The 22,546-nt window shown below is 39.7% G+C and overlaps 1 protein-coding gene across 1 annotated transcript in view; it reads left to right on the top strand.

Moving 5' to 3' along the window:
- CLSTN2 (calsyntenin 2) overlaps positions 1 to 22,546 on the top strand; it is a 1,304,869-nt gene that overhangs the window by 931,440 nt on the left and 350,883 nt on the right. The window contains exon 6 of the mRNA XM_040428021.1: positions 15,287 to 15,472. Within this exon, the coding sequence (XP_040283955.1) occupies positions 15,287 to 15,472 (186 nt within the window). The remainder of the gene's footprint in view (positions 1 to 15,286; positions 15,473 to 22,546) is intronic.

Genomic DNA, 22,546 nt, shown 5'->3' with positions numbered 1-22,546 from the left:
GCCCCATCACGCATCCTCTCGCAGGTCTGACTGGGGGAGCCCTCTGCGCTCATGTTCCACTGCCATGGCTGCTGGGGAGTCGTGGGGTGGCAGGAGCAGCACCAGCTCCATCAGCAGCAGCCTGAGTCTACAGTCGCTGATGAGTTGCTTTCTTCACCCACATAGTGAATAAACTACTCACTAGCAGCAGCAGATAGACCTGGAGCAGGACCTGAACCAGCAGGTGGTGGCATACTTGGACAGCACCCTGCCACCCCACATTGAACATCCGCTGGACTACTGGGTAGCCAAACTGCCACCTTCAGACTCGGTCATTGTGCCACTTGGTGGCCTCCACATACTGCTTCCACCTCCAGACCCTGTCATTGGGCCACTCTGTGGTCTCCTCATGCGGCTTACACCTCACCACTATGTCATAGGTCCACTTTGTGGACTTCTCATGCTGTTCCCACCCTCCCCACTTCATGACTGCTCCACTATTTTGGCTTTTGGCTTGGCTGACATCATCATTTATTTGACCTTTCTTCTGATCTGTCAGAAGGAAGCAAAAATGAAACACACAGCGGATCCTGTCTATGTAGCAGCTGTAAGGCCTTTATGGTCCTATCAGAATTGGCTTATGATTTGGTAGCCAAAAGCAGGAGTGGGTACAAAACACATAAGACATGCAAATATTCCATTCATATGTCATGTCTGTTTTAGATTTACTCCTGTTTTTTTTTGGGCATGAGCAATACTGATGGATTATTGAGCAAATGCTGACCGAGTGAAGGCGTATGCTCCACAGACAGGATCCGTATTTTGTGGGTTATTGTTCTGATGGATCAGAGAAAGGGCAAATTAATCAGTGACGTCAGCACAAACTTACTGCTGACACCCTCTCCACTCTGTCAGGGGGCTCTACTTGTATAAGCATTTAATATAACAGGTTCTGTAGACATCTATGTGGAATCAGCTGACAAGGGTGTAAAAGGAGTGCACTTCTTCTTGACACTAACATGGACCTGTAAGGCTGAGTTCATACTTGAGTTATTTGGTCAGTTTTGGCAAAATTAAGTATACTTTATTATAATTTTAATCAAGTTTTGGTTCAATTTAATATTAAATATTTAATGAATTTACTAATAAAAATTACATGTCGCCTAAGATAGGAGAGAATCGGCCAGTCTTCTGTTTATTCAACGACGTGGTGTTGCGATGGAGAAAGCATGGCAAAAAAAAAAACAATTCCTCTCCACCTGGAGACAAATCATGTCAAAATTGCTGCAAGTATGGCATTGGCTGCTCATCGACCAAGACAGTTCTGGGGGAAACCTTCCTGGCATGAACAGGCCTCCAGTAGCTACAGACAATGGGAAGACAAAGCTTCAAGATAGCTTGGAGCCCAGAAGAGTTGAAAAGTTAATCAAGATTCAAACCAACCAGGCCCCGGTCTCTTCATCCAGTGAAAACATCACGGGTTCCCAGTCATCATGGAAATGAAAAAGAGGGCATCCTTATTATATTTAATTAATTTAATAATAAAATATTTAATACATTTACTAATAAAATTTTAATTTTGTCTAAGACAGGAGAGAATCGTCCTGTCTTCGGTTTATTCAACAACGTGGTGTTGCGATGGAGAAAGCATGCCAACTACAAAAAAATGGCGTGGTGTCCAAAGGCAGGACGTGCTCAACCCCATATACAGTTGTGCATCTATACCCAGGGGAGCAGATCCTGCACTTGTGGCCCATTACTAATCGCAATCCCCAGCAAAAATGTATACAGTGGAAGATGCCCGCAGCAGACCACAAGTACCACAAAAAGACATTCTACACAAGATAGAAAAATGTGTGTCTGTAAATAGCTATATGAAATAAACATTAATAAGGAAGGTGCACTACTGTGAACAAAGTCTGACTAAACCCTCAAAGTGGTGTTAAAATTGAGAATTTAGCCAATATATCCTTATATGAAGGACATATCTGAGCCAGAGCTTCGCACCAAGGTAACTCAAGTAGCTCGGGACCTAACGCTAACCTACCTGTGCCGTATGGGCAATACCACGAGCCAGTGGGCGAATTACAGGAGCGTAAGGTCCGACTCACAGCTAACTCACAGTTACCTCCAGCATGCAGCCATGCTTGCAATGGGAGGAGGGAGGAGGCTGTGAGTCCCACCCAAGACTGACTGATAAGGCCCAGGTCTCACAGGTGCACCTAAATGTTGCCTGTGGATCAAAATCAGGCACATTTAAATATAAGGATATATTGGCTAAATTCTCAATTTTAACACCACTTTGAGGGTTTAGTCAGACTTGTTTGTTTTCAGCCACAGTAGTGAACCTTCCTTATTAATGTTTATTTCAAAAAGCATGCCAAGAAAACAATTCCTCTCCACCTGGAGAAGAATCGTGTCAAGATTGCTGCAATTGCGGTATTGGCTGCTCACCAACCAAGATATTTCTGGGGGAAACCTGCCTGGCATGAACAGGCCTCCAGTAGCTACAGACAATGAGAAGACAAAGCTTCAAGATAGCTTGGAGCCCGGAAGAGTCGCAAAGTTAGTCAAGAATCAAGATTCAAACCAACCAACCAGGCCCCGGTCTCTTTGTCCAGTGAAAACATCACGGGTTCCCAGTCATCATGGAAATTAAAAGGAGGGCATCCTGTGGTGCACGGAGATGGAGAGGGTCTTCGGACGTCTCAGAAATGAACCGCTGCTCCCGACAGCAGCTGCTTGGAAGGTCATGGAGTGTCCCGGTCATCCGGCATCTATTCGCCTGGCTGAATGATTATTTTGAAAGTGTGTAAAAGCCACACACTGAAGATTTATCATGGAGACACCAGATTTTACAATATTACAAATTATTATTTTATGCTTTAGCAATACTGATGGATTATTGAGCAAATGCTGACCGAGTGAAGGCAGATGCTCCACACAGGATCCGTTTTTTGTGGGTTACTGTTCTGAATGATCAGAGAAAGAGCAAAATAATCAGTGACGTCAACACAAACTTACTGCTGACACCCTCTCCACTCTGTTGGGGGGGGCACTACTTGTATGAGCATTTAATAGAACAGGTTCTGTAGACATCTATGTAGCATCAGCTGACGAGGGTGTAAAAGGAGTGTGCTTCTTCTTTACACTAACATTGACCTGTAAGGCTGAGTTCATACTTGAGTTATTTGGTCGGTTTCGGCCCAGTGACTGCCCAAATAAGTGAAGTGTGCAGTGTGATTCTAATAACGACGCCTGCCATCTGCATGCCATACTGACTGAAAGTATTATTTCACTACCCAAGCACTCTCCCTATGCGTGTTACTGCAAGGCACAATGTTCTACACCCATATAAAGGGTCCATGCAGCCCGGAAATAGCCGTTTTAATGCGATTCGTTGCAAATTGCAAATTGAAGCAAATTTTTCTTAAAAATTCTGCGAACTGGCCGAATAGATTTATTTTTTATATTTTCTCATCTCTAGTGTCAGTTCATTTTGCCAAAAAAAAAAAGAAAGTATTGAGACCAAAATTAAATATGCTCCAATTGCTCAAAAAATCGGCATATAACAGTTTCTGGTCTCCGAGGACTATTTTTTTGAGAAAAGATTCACAAAATAAATATGAGTCCTAAAAGATGAAAGTGAGAGAGAATAATACCTGGAAATAAGACTTGCAATCCAGTTTACCTTTCAAAAGCACAAAAGTGCTAAGTATCACAAGAGAAAATTGCCCTGTTAGCTGAATGGCCTTGGTGGTACTCCTGTGGGTGCTCTTTCTCATTATCTCTCTCCTCTGTGATACGTCCAAAATAAATTCGAGTTCTTTAGAATTCAAAATATTTGGGAAAATTTGGCAGGATCAATTCACTCTCTACCATCTTGGTGTTAAGGATCTTGCAAGTGGTTAAATACAGTCCTACAAGACCCCAGAGTGTCAAACTTGACTTTCAGGGCAATTGGGACATTTTTGATTTGGGTCAATTTATTTAGACTAAATCAAATCTGACAGCTGATTTGACTGAATCGGAACCAAAACAAAGTTTGGGAAATTTGCTCATCTCTTTCTTATTTGCTTTCATTTTTCTTTCTGCCACCAATCAAGTCCTGAAACAAGATAGTTTGTTATCTGTGCGCGCTGTTTAGGGGCTTCAGAGTCTGAAGAAAAAATAAGCTCAACACACCTTTAATGGGGTTTTCAAGGATTTAAAAATTGATCAATTTAGTTTTGAAGATGTCCTGTCATTCATCTTGACATGTCATGAAATGCATGTATTCCCCATAAAAAAAAATCTGGAACAAATTTTCTTATGATATGCATTGTTGTTTCTTAGTAAAAACATATCATTCAATTGACATATGGGTGCTACCATTCCATTTGTCAATAGAATGTGTACACAGTCTGACACTGTCAGCTCTGATTGGACAGTCACACACTATATAATGAAACTTCCCCAACTGCTAACACACAGTTGTCAATGTTTTTATAAATGTCTAGTAGTAAAAACAGAGGAGTACTACATAATGTTAAAAAAAAAAGATTCTACAGAACTGCTTTATTATGGAGAATACAATTATTTACTGAAACAGACATGTTGGGCAGCAAACAGATCCTATTCAACAATGCAAAGTAAAAAGCTTTGATTTATCTTTACTTACTAATTCTTTGACATCAGTCTCATGTGTCTCTCCAGGCCTGTTGTAAAGATACATTGTAAAGACACATAGATGACTGATATGCCATTGGTAGGGACCAGGAGTATATCACAGTATCACTGCATTACTATTCCTGTTTTAGTGAATGTGTTATTTTAATTCTAGATACCGTTTAATTACAGCAAAAGCATTTTACTGCAAAAACTGCATTACTATAGTTGTATTATGATTATAAATTGTCAATACCAGTGTGTAGTGTGTTTGTAGAAAGGTAGGGGTCTCTGTTTTTAAACTACAGGAAAAATAGTAGTACTAGTACAGTTTAATATTTTGTGTGCCAAACCTGACACGTTTTGCTTATAGGCCTCATAATAAAATGTCTGGTAAATGGAAGAATGCAAAATGAAAAACCCATGCCTCATTATTCGAGAGTTAGAATGTGGGTAGCAGCACTAGCCCTCGGGCCAGTTGTAGTAGGCCACAATTCTTCCTGCCTTCTGATAGGCACCATATTATTATTGAGGACAAAGAGAATTAGATTGTGGACAGGACGCAGGATGATGTTGAGATCACCTCTGAGCCTTACACTGTGCTTTGGAGCCAGGGGTAACAGTATTCCTCCTGTTCATCCTCCTTGTGGCCACAGAGAAGCCTTTCAGTTGCATAATTTCTGTCTTCTCTGCCCCCTCTTAGTGGGACACCTTTTTTCCTAAGAAGAGTCAATAAAACCCCATGCACTATGGAAAATACTTAAGAGAGTCTCTTTATTACATAGTTACATAGATAATACGATTGAAAAAAGACATAAGTCCATCGAGTTCAACCAAGGGATAGGTGGGGACGCGAATCCCAGAAGGAATTGAGACTCCGATTTCTACACGTTTTCATAAGCTTTAATGTTGTTTACTTTTAAGAATTCATCTAAACCCTTTTTAAAACTGTCCACTGTTCCCGCTGTTACCATGTCCTGAGGAAGTCTATTCCACAGATTCACTGTTCTTACAGTAAAGAAGCTTTGGCGCTTCCGGAGACTGAACTTTTTCCTATCCAATCGGAGGCAGTGCCCCCTTGTCTTTTGAGCGCATTTTACATGGAATAGTTTTTCACCGTATTTTTTGTATGGCCCATTTATATATTTGTATAGGTTAATCATGTCCCCCCTTAGACGTCTCTTCTCAAGACTAAATAAATTCAATTCTTTTAATCTTTCTTCATAACTAAGACCCTCCATTCCCCTTATCAGTTTAGTCACTCTCCTCTGTACTTTTTCCAGCTGTAGTGCATCCTTTCTATTGACTGGTGCCCAGAACTGAACTGCATATTCCAGATGAGGCCGCACCAACGCTTTGTAAAGTGGAAATATCACATCCCTGCCTCGTTTAATGCATGAGAGTATCCTGGTGGCCTTAGAAGCAGCTGATTGACATGTATGCTGTAATTTAATCTACCATCCACAAGGACACCCAAATCTTTCTCTATAAGTGACTTTCCCAGTGCTACATCATCTAGGACATATGAAGCACAGAGATTATTACTACCAAGATGCATAACTTTTTCATTTGTTCACATTGAACCTCATTTGCCAAGATGATGCCCAATCACTCAGAGTGTTCAAGTCAGTTTGTAGTATATGGAAATCTTCCATAGACTGTACAGTTCTACATAGCTTAAAATAGAAATTGTGTTATTAATCTCGTCCTCCATATCATTAATAAATACATTAAATAATAAAGGGCACAGCACTGAACCTTGGGGTACACCACTTAAAACCCAGGACCATTCTGAATAGAAATCATTGACCACAACTCTGTGGACACGGTCCTTCAGCCAATTTTCAATCCAATTACAAACTATCCTTTCCAAGCCTATAGACCTTACTTTACCTATTAAATGTCTATGAGGGACAGCATCAAAAGCCTTTGCAAAATCAAGAAACACTACATCCACAGCTGCTACCTCCTCAAAAAAACAAATCAGGTTAGTCTGACAACTTCTGTTCTTGGTAAACCCATGCTGGTTATCACTTATAATATTATTTACAGTCACATACTCCTGTATATAGTCCCTTAATAGTCTTTCAAACATTTTTCCCATGTTGACTTTTGTGTGAACAGTCAGTGTTTGGACTGCCATAATGAGGAGGTTCAAGGGAATATAGGAGAACCCATGCATAGCTGTGTTGGTGGTTGTACTAGTGGTACTTGTAGCAATTGTGATGGCAGTAGGGGCAGTAGAGGCAACAGTGGTACTCAGGGCAAATACAAAGCATGGAATCAGGAGAGGGCCAAGAAGCCCACAATGAGATATCATTGTCTGATAAAAGTGGTGGGATGGGTGAGGACTCTCATAATGATTATGTGTTGGAAAGGACCTGGGAGCCGGATCAAGATCTTGAGGTGAAGTTGACATCAGAGGAGGAGGGCAGGAATAAAGACAGAGTCACCCAAAAAACTGTCAGGGCCAGATTTGTTATGGTCATTTTTGTAACTGGTTCTGCTGCTGATACTGTGGGAGCTCCAAACTTGCCAGACCTAAAACCAGCTGAGCTGCTGCTAGCTTTTTGTGGGTTTCTCTCATCTGGCTGTTTTTCTCCACAAGGCTGGAATACATAAGCATTGGCATGTGCAAGATCTGTTTGATTAAAATAAGCACTGGGCATTTAAACACATATTTAGGCGCCATAGCCTTATCGCAGCACATTGTGGCAGCCAGGCAGCATTAAAATATAGTACAGAGCCCTTGTCATCATCAGTTACTAATTCTTCTGCTCAGACTACTTATACTACTCTATTCTGTTGTCAGCCATTGATAACAGAATATGTAGCCAAGAATCATCTCTCCACCCCCAGCAATCCGATGGTGTGCATGCTCAAATTCCACCTGGCCAAGCTACTGGCTATGCACTCACTACTGTACCAATTAGTGGATTCTGCTGCCAATAAGGAATGGATAGCAGGTGCTCAGCCTCGCTGAAAGATTCCTAGCCCCCATTATTTCTCTTCCAAAAAAGACATCACTTCCTTGTATTGTCATGGGGCAGAGAAAGTGGGACGTTCCTTGCAATTCATGCTTTGCAGAAAGATGGATGCCACCATGGACAATTGTTACAGGCAGGGACTGTGCATGTCTTCCATGGCCCACTTTGCCAGTGTTATTTTACAGCAAGAAGGCCAGATCCTATTAACAACTTCATGTATGTGTCAGTCTGGCTCCCAAACCAGTTGCTTATTTGCCTCCTACACATCCTCCTTCATGGACATTATCCCATCCCAATCCAGAAGTAGGGCAGAGCATTGCTGCCACTCTCCCTCCCTTCTATCATATATTTGTAAAGTGAAGCATTGCCGTGCTGTGTTAGTGCTAATGAGCTTGCATGAAAGTAGTCACACAGTTGTCAATTCCTAAAGAGAATTGAGCAGCAAACATCCCATGAGTTGTCTTTCTGTCAACTCCAACTTGGCAAAGTGGTCAGAGATAATGGCAGGAACATTGTGATGCTTTGTATTTGGGGGAAATATCACATGCTCCCAGCAAGGCACACACAATACATTTACTGGTTCAACACATTTTTTTAAAGTACTGTGGATTTCAGAGGGTGGTGGTCATGTCCAGGAGACTGGACTTGCAGCAACAGAATAGTCTGCTTTTGCACCACTTGATCTGTGATGTTCCAACTTGCTGGAATCCCACCTTGCATATCATAGAGTGTAAAGCAATGAATGATTTTATCATTTAACAGACCAACTCAGCAGGGAACATGTGTTGTTTGAGGTCAGGCAGTGGAAGCTCATCCAATACATGAGTTACATACTCAGACCCTTTGAAGCGGCCACCAGATTTGTCATTTGTAAGATTTGCATCTTTAATGTCATCCCCTGTAATTTATCCTAGAGCAGATGCTCTTGGTGATGCAAAAAAGAATGGCTGAAGAAGAGCATCTTACACATCTGGCTGGCCGCCTACCATTGGGAGAGGAGAAGGAGAAGGGGGAGTCACTTGTGCAGAAGGACAAGGCTGATAATGATGATGACACTGGCTATGATGACTGGTGTATTGGTAGAGCTGACTCACAGCTGTGACCCCGTCTCTCCTTCTCAGCCCATTCCTCTATATTTGCTGCAGACGACTACAGAGGGGCAGCTTTACGGGAGGTATTTTGTGGTGCCTGAGAAGTATATTTTGCTGCAATTTGATATTTGTTTCTACTGGGTCAGTATTTCTCCTATACTATGGTTGTGGTTCTGCAGCATAACTAAAAGTACAGGACAATATGTTACCCAAGCAGAACTAAATGTCACAATGAATAACAAGATACTGCCTCAGCAGAAAAAAATAACTGTGCAACAAGAACTTCTGCTAGGGCAGTATATTGGTATTTACAGAGGAGAAATCTGTGGATCACTTCGGCTAGACAATGTGGATCAGGTGCTCTTGGTCTGAGCGGCCCCACCCAGCCACAAATAAATGGATACAAATGGAAAAAGATAGACCAGGCACTCTATATATATATTGTCACAATTGAGATTTTAATTTGATACACATAAAATCAGTTATTTTAAAAAATGAAAATATAGCAGCAATGATGTGAGAAATATGCAACAATGTCCATATAGCAACAATGTGAGATAGTTGCAGCAACAAAAGTTCAGTCAATAATCCAGCGGTACTGCTAATGTGATCCAACAGAAAACCGCAAGCTGATTAAATAAGCAACAATGTCCAATGTAGCAACAATCTGGGATAATCGCAACAGTGAAAGTTCAATCAATATTCAGCGGTAATGCTATTGTGATCCGACAGAAAACCGCAAGCTAATTGTGCACTTATGCATCCATTTGACTAGTAGTAGCGGCACAGATGTCATGTAACAGGTAATTTCAACTCCAACAGATATTGAGCATGCCTGATTCCGCTTCTGGCTATCTCCACCAGTATTACCAGTCCTTTCAATGTAACTGGAAGACCAGCAGGTTCATACAGTAAGCATTCATGGTGGCGTCCCACCCATTTGTGTTTGCTATTGTACCGATACCTTGATCTGGTCGTTCCGCTCCTCTGGACGCCGGTTTGATGGTCTAGTGGATGTCGGCTGAGTATACCTCGTATCGTTAGCAGGTTATACGCTCCGTAGGACCATGCGTCATCAGAGTTCTTCTATATTTCCAAAGTTTATTTAAAGTCTAGGGGAGACTCTTTGCCAGCATGCCGGTGCAAGGTGTAGCCCATACGCATTTCGGGGGTGTGCCCCTTCATCAGTGGTAACCTTGCAGCCTTTCCCCTCCTTCTTTTATATTGGGGTAAATGTCAAAGACCGGACCGGAATCATAGTACTTAATAGGTGGATGTAAAACCCGGATTTATTGAAATGCGATTTTTTAAAGCGTTTCCTAAGCGGTTTCTAATCAGGATGCGTTTTCTACATAAGAGCTGCTTACATATATTATAAAACACAGTGAATGTTTAAAAATATACAATTTATTAAATGGTATTTAAATGGCTTTAAAAAATCGCATTTCAATAAATCCGGGTTTTACATCCACCTATGAAGTACTATGATTCCGGTCCGGTCTTTGACATTTACCCCAATATAAAAGAAGGAGGGGAAAGGCTGCAAGGTTACCACTGATGAAGGGGCACACCCCCGAAACACGAATGGGCTACATCTTGCACCGGCATGCTGGCAAAGAGTCTCCCCTAGACTTGAAATAAACTTTGGAAATATAGAAGATCTCTGATGACGCATGGTCCTACGGAGCGCATAACCTGCTGACGATACGAGGTATACTCAGCCGACATCCACTAGACCATCAAACCGGCGTCCAGAGGAGCGGAACGACCAGATCAATGTATCGGTACAATAGCAAACACAAATGGGAGGGACGCCACCATGAATGCTTACTGTATGAACCTGCTGGTCTTCCGGTTACATTGAAAGGACTGGTAATACTGGTGGAGATAGCCAGAAGCGGAATCAGGCATGCTCAATATCTGTTGGAGTTGAAATTACCTGTTACATGACATTTGTGCCGCTACTACTAGTCAAATGGATGCATAAGTGCACAATCAGCTTGCGGTTTTCTGTCGGATCACAATAGCATTACCGCTGAATATTGATTGAACTTTCACTGTTGCGATTATCCCACATTGTTGCTACATTGGACATTGTTGCTTATTTAATCAGCTTGCGGTTTTCTGTTGGATCACATTAGCAGTACCGCTGGATTATTGACTGAACTTTTGTTGCTGCAACTATCTCACATTGTTGCTATATGGACATTGTTGCATATTTCTCACATCATTGCTGCTATATTTTCATTTTTTAAAATAACTGATTTTATGTGTATCAAATTAAAATCTCAATTGTGACAATATATATATATATATAGAGTGCCTGGTCTATCTTTTTCCATTTATATTGGTATTTAGTTCTGCTGGGGAAATATATTTTGCTGCACTGTGGTATTTGGTTCAGCATAAGCAGTATATTGTATTGCACTGTGGAATCTGGTTCTGCGGAGGCAGCATATTGCACTGTACTGTGGTATTTGGTGCTACTGTGGCAGTGTATTGTGCTGAGCTTTGGTATTTGTTTGTGCTGCAGAGCCAAATACCAATATGTAACATAATATAGTGCCAATCTATAGTATTGCTTGCCCAATCTATGTGTGTTTGCCCCACCCACTTGAGTTGACACTGCTTTCTCATGTTGGCCCCACCTTCTTTAAAAATGGACTTGCTTACAACATGATGGCTCTTTAAATTAAGTCTACCCCTGTACCCACTCCTCTCATCATACTGTTCTTGATAACAAGTGAGGCACCAGCTGTAAATACAGCCCTGTGTGGTATACTGTTTATAGTACTGTATGTGCAATTGTTTCTGGGCACATTGTAAGTGGCCACGTATAAAGCTAGGTATAATAAATTATGTTTAGTTGATTTCTCTTTGTCTATTTATTCAACATATTTTTCTAAATGAGAATCTTGTTGTGCGACTTGACATTTGACTTCTTATCCTTTCATTACCTTTGCAAATTAGATTTGATTACAGTATAAAAAAGAAAGAAACAACCTTAGGGAAACTAATCAACCTTCAGAAATTACAAAAGAGAAGAAAAATACAAAATGAAATATATATACACCCTATGGCTGATGGGTTACTCACTAAATGAGCTCTAATAAGATTAGCCAGTCTGTCACTGGGGAAAACACAAACTAATTTCACCTCCCACGCTCAGTTGGCATCTGAGCAAGAAATTGACATTAAGCAATTAACAAATGTAATATAAAATAACTGGGATTTGCTTTCAAGAATAGCTTTTAGATGACATATCCTACAGAAAGTAAAGGCTGTAATATAGAACACAATCGACTGAAGTACAGTGCAATCCTTATATGAGGAAACTAGTTGTAAATCACAACTGAAGACAGGACCAGTGCCCAATCCAATCACTTCTTAATACAGTGGATTTCAGGAATAAAAAATATGTGAAGTTTCTCATATCCCATCAGATACAAAAAGGCAATGCCATATAAACCATTGCAAAACACAAGTTTAAATACTAAGCTTGAGCGTAATGAACTTTGGATCACAGATCCAAAGTTGATTTGTTAAAAAACTTTATAATGCTGTTTCTGTACAGCATTAAAATATATGGACTCCATGTAGCAAAACTTTGCCTCAGCCGAAGTTGCACGAGACTTCGGTGAATGGCTTTTGTACTCCTATCTGCGTATTTAAAAACATTTTAAAATAGAAATTCGAAGCCGAGCTTGGTACTGGCTAGTACCCAGGTACCAAAGCCCACTTCAGATTCCTATTTTAAAATGTTTTAAAATACGCAGATAGAAATCCTGAAGTCATTCACTAAAGTCTTGCACAACTCCGGCCAAGACAAAGTTTTGCTGCACTGAGGCCATACAATGATGTACAGAAACAGCATTACAAATTATTATTTTTTCTATGATCCAAAGCTTGATTCGCTCAAGCCGATTAAATACTATATCTAGCAAGGAATAATTACAATTTATCCAATCATTAATCAAAATTAATGACACTACTCAGCACACATCTGCGAACACCAATCCTGGCTAATATCTTCACTGTGGGCCCATAACCAAACCAATCACCATATGAGCTTACTGTGTTATCAGCAGATAGAGGGAGTGGCTGCAAGATGGATTCACCCATGTTGTAATAGTGTTTCTAATCTCCTTATTAAATCTTATTAAGTCTTATTGCAAATGCTCAAATACATTATCTCTACTTCTCCTTCAGTTATCGAATTTTGGAACTTCTACACTCTGGGATATTGCATGCTTCTAATTGCTTTTCACTTTGAAAAAGGTCCTAAGAACAGGAGCAGCTCATTTGGGAGTATGGGAGCGCCTCCCCATTCTTTGCAGAGGGGAGGGGGTAGGAGTGAGCAGGAGCACAGTGAGACACACGCAGACAAGCAGACTGCAGCAGATACATGGGCTGAGATATAAACTTCCTAAGTGCTTCCTTTACAACCATATAGTTCAATACCACACTCTAATGTCCACTGTGATCCTGCGGCTGCTTCTTAGTGAGTAACAGGAGGTTAGGAAGCAGATTCTCCTCTACTTTCTGTGTGCAGTGGATGAGAGTTAGTCTCCACCCACAATACCTGGGAAAATTGAAAACTAGACATTTATCATGCTCTGAGAAAAACAGAGAAATGCCATATAGAAGTGATATAATAACCACAATAAATGAATGTAAATTTTGTTGAAAGATTAGGTACACTTTAGAATTCAGATTCCATCAGTGTGACAACTAATTAGGGCTCTTTCACACTTGCGTTGTCCGGATCCGGCATGTACTCCACTTGCCGGAATTACACTCCGGATCCGGAAAAACGCAAGTGTACTGAAAGCATTTGAAGACGGAACCGTCTTCAAAATGCTTTCAGTGTTACTATGGCACCCAGGACGCTATTAAAGTCCTGGTTGCCATAGTAGGAGCGGGGAGCGGGGGAGCGGTATACTTACAGTCCGTGCGGCTCCCGGGGCGCTCCAGAATGACGTCAGAGCGCCCCATGCGCATGGATGACGTGTCCATGTGATCACATGATCCATGCGCTTGGGGCGCCCTGACGTCACTCTGGAGCGCCCCGGGAGCCGCACGGACGGTAAGTATGCTGCTCCCCGCTACACTTTACCGTGGCTGCCAGGACTTTAGCGTCCCGGCAGCCATGGTAACCATTCAGAAAAAGCTAAATGTCGGCTCCGGCAATGCGCCGAAACGACGTTTAGCTTAAGGCCGGATCCGGATCAATGCCTTTCAATGGGCATTAATTCCGGATCCGGCATTGCGGCAAGTGTTCCGGATTTTTGGCCGAAGCAAAAAGCGCAGCATGCTGCGGTATTTTCTCCGGCCAAAAAACGTTCTGTTCCGGAACTGAAGACATCCTGATGCATCCTGAACGGATTTCACTCCATTCAGAATGCATGGGGATAATCCTGATCAGGATTCTTCCGGCATAGAGCCCCGACGACGGAACTCTATGCTGGAAGACAAGAACGCAGGTGTGAAAGAGCCCTAATAACCTGTATTTTCCTCCAGTCTAAAGAATACACAAATAAGAGACAGAATTCTGACATCAACATTTCTGTTACTACCTCCTGTCCATTTACGGATGACAAGCAACATCTCAAAAAAAAATACAGTACATTTGAAAAAGTCTTCACATCCTTTTACGCATTCACATTTTGTTATGTTGCAGCCTTCGGCTAAAACAAAGATTTAAATAAATTAAATAAGTAATTTGATGTACCCTTCACCAGATCTGTGGCTTCATAAGGTCATGTCATGTCATCTCAAAGATGATCAAGAGCTAAATTTCAATTGTCAGAACAAAGGGTCTATTTATGTCAATGCAAAATTTAAGTTTTCCCTTTTAAAAAAAATACAAACATTTCTACAATTCTTTTTACACTTTTTCATTAAAGGAGTTAATCTGGCTACTTCTGACCAATGTGAATGTAATATGACTACATGACACTTAATAATATAGCCTTTGTTGATATTCTGCACCATTTTCTATGTTTCATAAGGTATTTTCCCTTGTTGGCCAAGCATTTTGTACTGTCCACACAGGAGACCTGTCTATAAGATGGCCGATGATGGAGGGTCAGGTGACCTTGCAAAAATGACTGTAAACACATTGCTCAGCCTTCTCTACTCATATACACCACATCTGACATCTGTACTCGCAATGTTTAGAGTTTAGAGCAGGTGCAGTGTATTTGAATGGAGGAGACTGAGTGATTTGCCTGGTCACATCAGCAGCCATTTTATGGACAGGTCTCCTATGTGGACATCACAAAAGACTTGGCCGACAAAGGAAAATAACTTATGAAATGTAGTAAATGGTGCAGATTAACAACAAAGACTATATTAGTAAGTACCATATAGTCATCTTACAAACACATTGATCAACCATAGCCGGAAAGTGGCCAACCCCTTTAAGGTGGGTGCAGATTGTTAGAGGAAATTTTTTTTTGGTTTTGTACAAGAAAGGGTCTGAAGACTTTCCGAATGCACTGTACAGAACAGTAAATATGATTAGTAATTTAGCAGACTCTTGTTAGTTATTAATTAAATATATTTTATTTTATTTTACAGACTGGGATAAACGTATAGAACACAACCTTGGATCTGGAAGTGTTGCGCTATTTCCAAATATTCGCTTGGATACATGTGATGGACCTGTGTCTTCTGTTCGTACTAGCATTGAACTCCAGAACAATCATATCGGAAAAGGCTGTGACCGTGAAACTTATTCTGACACATCCTTGCAAAAATTATGTGGTAAGTGAACACTTAAAGGGAGGCTAAACCTCTAAGCACATTAACCCCTTCCCGACCAGCACCCGCCCGATCAGCAGCAGGAGTCCGGCTGTTCCTCACAGTTTTGCCCCTGCTGTATGCACTGGCATTGGTGAAAACACTGATGCCGCTGCATTAACCATAGCTGTGCCGCGGTCAGCACTTACCACGGCATGTATGCGGTGTGTGTAGGGAGCTCCCTCCCCGTCCTCATCGGGTCCCCACGCTGCGGTGACAGGGACCAGTGGCTGGGAAGGCAGTTCAATGCCTTACATATAGGCATTGTGCTGCTTTCGATTTAGGCCTGTGAGACCTGGGTCTCACATGCAAGCAGGCTGTAAGTTTATGACACTCTGTAATACACTTACAGCCAATGCATTACAATACACATGTGTTGTAGTTGTAATGAATTGTAGAGGGGATAAGAGCCCCGAAAAGTTGAAGCCTCATAGTGGGACAAAAAACGAAGTAAAAAAAAAAAAAGTTTGAAAAATTGTTTGACATAATAAAATATTAAAAGTTTCAAATAAAAAAAAGTCTGTTTCCCAAAATTAAGTTATAAAGAAATTGTAAAAAATAGTGAAAAAATAAAAGTAGACATATTAGGTATCGCCACGTCCATATCGACCCGCTGTTAACCCTTGCTGTGTTGAAAGAAAAAAAATTATTAACATGAAAAATCTGCAAAAAATTATGAAATTTTGAAATTTCACCTCCATTTTCTTTAATTCTTGTGGAACACCTAAAGGGTTAACAAAGTTTGTATCATCCGTTTTTAATCATTTGAGTGGTGTAGTTTCTATAATGGGGTCATTTATAGGTAGTTTTCACTATGTAAGCCCCTCAAAATCATTTTATAACTGAATTGGTGCTTAGAAAAAGCAATCTAATGTCCTAAAAAAATTTAATGACATTTACAAAATGATGCCAACATAAGTAGACACATGGAGAATGATGACTGATAGCTATTTTATGAAGTATTACTATCTGTCTTAAGAGTAGAGTAATTCTAATTTAGTAAATTGTGAATTTTTCCCAATTTTGGGTAATTTTTATTTTTTTATAAATAAAGGTGAAGTATATTGATTCAAATTTACCACTGTCATGAAGTACAATGTGTCAAGAGAAAACAGTCTTATAATGGGTTGGATAAGTAATAGTGTTCCAAAGTTATTACCACATATAGTGAAACATGCAGGGCCGTCTTTAATGTTAAAATAGTAGAAGACTGGCACTCTCAACACAGGGGTCATTAGGTTGCAAATCACAAAATTTAATGTAGGTACATAAAAGGTTAAAATTAATATTGATAAAATGCGTAATTACATACACTGTTGATAAATAGACACAGTCTGGTATCAATGGTAACAAATAAATCAAGGTGATAAATTTTATCAATGTTGCAAGTCCTTGAGAAATTAGCAATAAAGGGATAAAACTTCTTTTTTGTTCCTAATGGAGAAAGATCCAGTATTGAGATACTTCAGTTGTGTTGAACTTTAGGTATAGTGTTCCTTTTCAAGCAGGCTGTATATTTTAACAGCTCAGAGTATATCTGATAACGCCCACTCTATTAGTATGCTTCAATAATAATCAATCCCTCCGGTATTTCAAGGCATATATGGTATCAGCCCGCTATACGGGTATGTCTCTATATCAGTCCGGCACTCCGGGACGGTGTACAGATGACAACCCACTATGTGGGCTTACCTTCTCCTTTGTGTCGGACAAACCTCCAAGTGGTCTAAGCGCTGCTGAGAGCCGGCGTCCCGGCTGTTTCTTGGTCAGCGTTCCACGTGGAGTCGGAGACAGGATCGTCACTCCGGAAGTGACGTAGCGGCCAGTTGTATGGGGCACAAGCTTCGTTTTCGTCCGGTCAGGGATACAGTGCACTGTTATCCCACAAAATATAAGGAAAATCTTCTTATAGCTGGGTCATATATCGATCTTTGTCCAGATCCCTAGAAACCAAACGCGTTTCGAGGAGACCTCTCCTCTTCCTCAGTGGTAATGACCCTACTCCATATTGGATTGATTTTTATACTCCTTGCTGGAAATTCCAAAAGTCAGAAATGGAATATTTTTCAACAACATTTTATCTCTTTTTAGATGTATTGGATATTATTTTTTCTTTTTTCATGTATATCCTACATATTTTTTCTCATCTACTATTTCATAAATCGCATTACTTTTCAATTTTTCTACTTGCGTTTTTATTGCGTTTTAGGTGCGTTTTTGTTTGGCACATGCGTTTTTTTTAGAAAAAGCTGCAGATTTGCTCGGGATACCAAAATCCTCCAAGGATTTTGTTGCAACAACTCTACTTAAACTTTTATAGTGATTTTTATCAGCCAATTTTTTAAAAATCATATTTCAATTATATCTCATTAATTCATTTGCCATCTTTCCTCATATACTGTATACCAAACAGCATCATAAATACATATAAAAAATTATAAAACTTTTATTATTAAAAATAATAAAAATGTGAGCTGCATTATTATAATTCCCATTCAATATAACATCCTATTCGGATTGTTCAAAGTACAATGGATATTTATCAAAATATTCATCCAATGTCAACAAGATATAGAGAGTGAGTCGATTTTGTATTTTAAAGATATGGCAGAAGTTCTTTTGGGATTATAGATCATTTTCCGGATATATAATATTAGGCAGGGAAAAGGGTACACATGTCTGTCTCCGAGAGAGAGCCGCAGCACTGATAAACAGTCAAGCATGCGATTCCCTAACAGAGAGAAACATATGTCCCATAATATTAAAGAAAGCCAAAAATCTCCAAATCTGCATTTAATCCTCTAGGTATAGGACTTCCAAAATCATAAATTCGTTTCGATTCTGCCCTTGACATTTTTTCAATGTGGTTGCCACCCCTCCAGTCATGATCTATCTGCTCCAGTGCTAGGAAGGAAAGGCCTCCGCCATCTTTATTGTGGATTTCTTTAAAATGCCTTGATAGAGCATTATTTTCACAGCCTTTGGCTATATTATTTAAATGTTCAGACATGCGTACCTTTAACTGTCGTTTAGTCCTCCCAACATATTGTTTATTGCATGGGCACTGGATCAGATAGACCACGCTGGAGGAGTTGCATGTCAAAAAGCCTTTAATATCCATCGAGAATGCATTCTGAGTTGAGGAGATTTTTTCTGTTTTTTTAGGAAATTTAGTTTTTTTGCATCCTATACAGGACCCACATCTGAAGAAACCATCTGGTTTTAGCCAGTTTTGGTTTATTTTCTTCTGCTTTCTTTTAACAGTCGGCGCTATCTGAATACCTAAATTGGGCGCTTTAGTATAGGTTATAAGGGGATTTACTGGGAGTAATGGACCAATAATTTTGTCATGGAGGAAATGATGCCAGTGACGTTTTATGATTCCTGTTATCTGTTTGGAGCAAGCGTTATACGGCAGGATCATCCTGAATTCTGAATTTTGGTTTGATTTCTGTATTTTATTTTCATCAAAAAAAGTGGCTCTCTCCAACTTTCTCACTTTGTCTAGTGCTTCATCTAATAATTTATCTGGATAGAGCTTTTCTTTAAACTGTATATTCATTATGGAGGCTTCTCTTTCAAACTGAGTTTCTTCTGTACAGTTTCTTCTAATACGTCGAAACTGTCCAAAAGGAATATTCATAAGCCAGGTTGGCAAATGACAGCTTGAAAAAAGGATGAACCCGTTTTTTGCTGTCGGTTTGTGATGAGTATTACAAATATATTTGTTTTCTTTTCTCATGATCTGAATATCCAAAAAATCAATTTTTTCTGTGTCCGGTCCAACCGTAAAACACAGATTATATTTATTGACATTCAGGTCTTCCAAAAATTTGGATAAGCTAATCTCATCTTTGCGCCAAATAAAAATAATATCATCTATATAACGCCGCCATAGGACCAGGTCCCCCCCCAGTCTAGAACCAATGGTCTCCTGTTCCCACTGGGCCAGGAACAAATTGGCATAACTGGGGGCGAACCTGGTTCCCATGGCGGTGCCCCTCAACTGTAAATAAAAATCTTCCTCAAACATGAAATAATTGTGGCGCAAAATATGGTCAACTCCCTCCACAATGAAGTCTATCTGTTCTGTTTTGAGGGTATTATCCCCCTTTAATTGCTTCTTAAGAGCCTCCACTCCCTGCTCATGATCTATCACCGTATATAGTGATTGGACGTCCAATGTATTTATAATCCATTCTGGTTGGACGTCCAAACCTTCTAATTCTTTTATTATTTGTGTAGTGTCTCTAATATGAGACATAGATTTTTTAACAAAGGGCTGAAGTAAGGTGTCCAAATACTGCGACAGATTGGATGTCAGGGAACCTATTCCTGATATAATAGGGCGACCGGGGGGATTGGTCAAGTCCTTATGTACTTTTGGTAAACAGTAAAATATTGGCAATCTCCCCGGTGTGCCCATAATAAATCTATGTTCATGTTCTTGGAGGATCCCCTGCTGTAATCCTCTGTCGCAGTATTCTAGTAAGGAGGCTCTGAATGTTGTCAGAGGATCTGCTTTAATCAATCTATATGTAGATTGATCCATAAGTTGTCTCATACATTCATTATGGTATTGTTCTTGTCCCCAGATAACTATAGCGCCGCCCTTATCAGCCGGTCGAATAATTATATTATGTTCTTTCTGGAGTTCCTGTAAGGCTTTAAACTCTCCTCTAGTTAGATTATTACTATTGTAATTTCTTTCTTTCATCCGTTCTAGATCTGTTTCCACATTTTTTTGAAAAGCCATCATTTCAGGACTTATTTCGGCTCTGGGAAATTTTTTTGATTTACACTTTAGTTGAGTATGTGTAAATGGGTCACTTCGTTCATTATTAATAGTTACCGGATTTTTTAAAAAATATTTTTTTAAACATAATTTTCTAATAAATTTTTGAATACCTATATAGGTATTAAATTTATTCAATTTAGTGGTAGGGGCAAATTTCAAACCTTTGTTTAATAACGTGATCTGTTGTGGACTAAGATTAATGGTGCTAAGATTAATTATATTATTTGAATCCATATTCAGTAGTGTCTTCTGTGCTCGAATTTTCTTTTTTCCTCTTCGTGTCTTTGTGATTTTAGAGGATACTGTTTGTGATGTTGTTGTTGATTGTCTTGTGTGTAATTTTTCTGTGTGTTGTGCTCGTGTTTTCGTAAATGAGCTTTCGCATAAGTGGGTTTCCTTTGTTCTTGTGGTGAAATTCTTCACCACAAGAACAAAGGAAACCCACTTATGCGAAAGCTCATTTACGAAAACACGAGCACAACACACAGAAAAATTACACACAAGACAATCAACAACAACATCACAAACAGTATCCTCTAAAATCACAAAGACACGAAGAGGAAAAAAGAAAATTCGAGCACAGAAGACACTACTGAATATGGATTCAAATAATATAATTAATCTTAGCACCATTAATCTTAGTCCACAACAGATCACGTTATTAAACAAAGGTTTGAAATTTGCCCCTACCACTAAATTGAATACATTTAATACCTATATAGGTATTCAAAAATTTATTAGAAAATTATGTTTAAAAAAATATTTTTTAAAAAATCCGGTAACTATTAATAATGAACGAAGTGACCCATTTACACATACTCAACTAAAGTGTAAATCAAAAAAATTTCCCAGAGCCGAAATAAGTCCTGAAATGATGGCTTTTCAAAAAAATGTGGAAACAGATCTAGAACGGATGAAAGAAAGAAATTACAATAGTAATAATCTAACTAGAGGAGAGTTTAAAGCCTTACAGGAACTCCAGAAAGAACATAATATAATTATTCGACCGGCTGATAAGGGCGGCGCTATAGTTATCTGGGGACAAGAACAATACCATAATGAATGTATGAGACAACTTATGGATCAATCTACATATAGATTGATTAAAGCAGATCCTCTGACAACATTCAGAGCCTCCTTACTAGAATACTGCGACAGAGGATTACAGCAGGGGATCCTCCAAGAACATGAACATAGATTTATTATGGGCACACCGGGGAGATTGCCAATATTTTACTGTTTACCAAAAGTACATAAGGACTTGACCAATCCCCCCGGTCGCCCTATTATATCAGGAATAGGTTCCCTGACATCCAATCTGTCGCAGTATTTGGACACCTTACTTCAGCCCTTTGTTAAAAAATCTATGTCTCATATTAGAGACACTACACAAATAATAAAAGAATTAGAAGGTTTGGACGTCCAACCAGAATGGATTATAAATACATTGGACGTCCAATCACTATATACGGTGATAGATCATGAGCAGGGAGTGGAGGCTCTTAAGAAGCAATTAAAGGGGGATAATACCCTCAAAACAGAACAGATAGACTTCATTGTGGAGGGAGTTGACCATATTTTGCGCCACAATTATTTCATGTTTGAGGAAGATTTTTATTTACAGTTGAGGGGCACCGCCATGGGAACCAGGTTCGCCCCCAGTTATGCCAATTTGTTCCTGGCCCAGTGGGAACAGGAGACCATTGGTTCTAGACTGGGGGGGGACCTGGTCCTATGGCGGCGTTATATAGATGATATTATTTTTATTCGGCGCAAAGATGAGATTAGCTTATCCAAATTTTTGGAAGACCTGAATGTCAATAAATATAATCTGTGTTTTACGGTTGGACCGGACACAGAAAAAATTGATTTTTTGGATATTCAGATCATGAGAAAAGAAAACAAATATATTTGTAATACTCATCACAAACCGACAGCAAAAAACGGGTTCATCCTTTTTTCAAGCTGTCATTTGCCAACCTGGCTTATGAATATTCCTTTTGGACAGTTTCGACGTATTAGAAGAAACTGTACAGAAGAAACTCAGTTTGAAAGAGAAACCTCCATAATGAATATACAGTTTAAAGAAAAGCTCTATCCAGATAAATTATTAGATGAAGCACTAGACAAAGTGAGAAAGTTGGAGAGAGCCACTTTTTTTGATGAAAATAAAATACAGAAATCAAACCAAAATTCAGAATTCAGGATGATCCTGCCGTATAACGCTTGCTCCAAACAGA

This window comes from Bufo bufo, chromosome 4 (assembly GCF_905171765.1).
Source record: "Bufo bufo chromosome 4, aBufBuf1.1, whole genome shotgun sequence".
Taxonomy (NCBI): Eukaryota; Metazoa; Chordata; class Amphibia; order Anura; family Bufonidae; genus Bufo; species Bufo bufo.
Note: the sequence above shows the minus strand (reverse complement) of the source record. Positions and strands in the feature narration are given on the sequence as shown.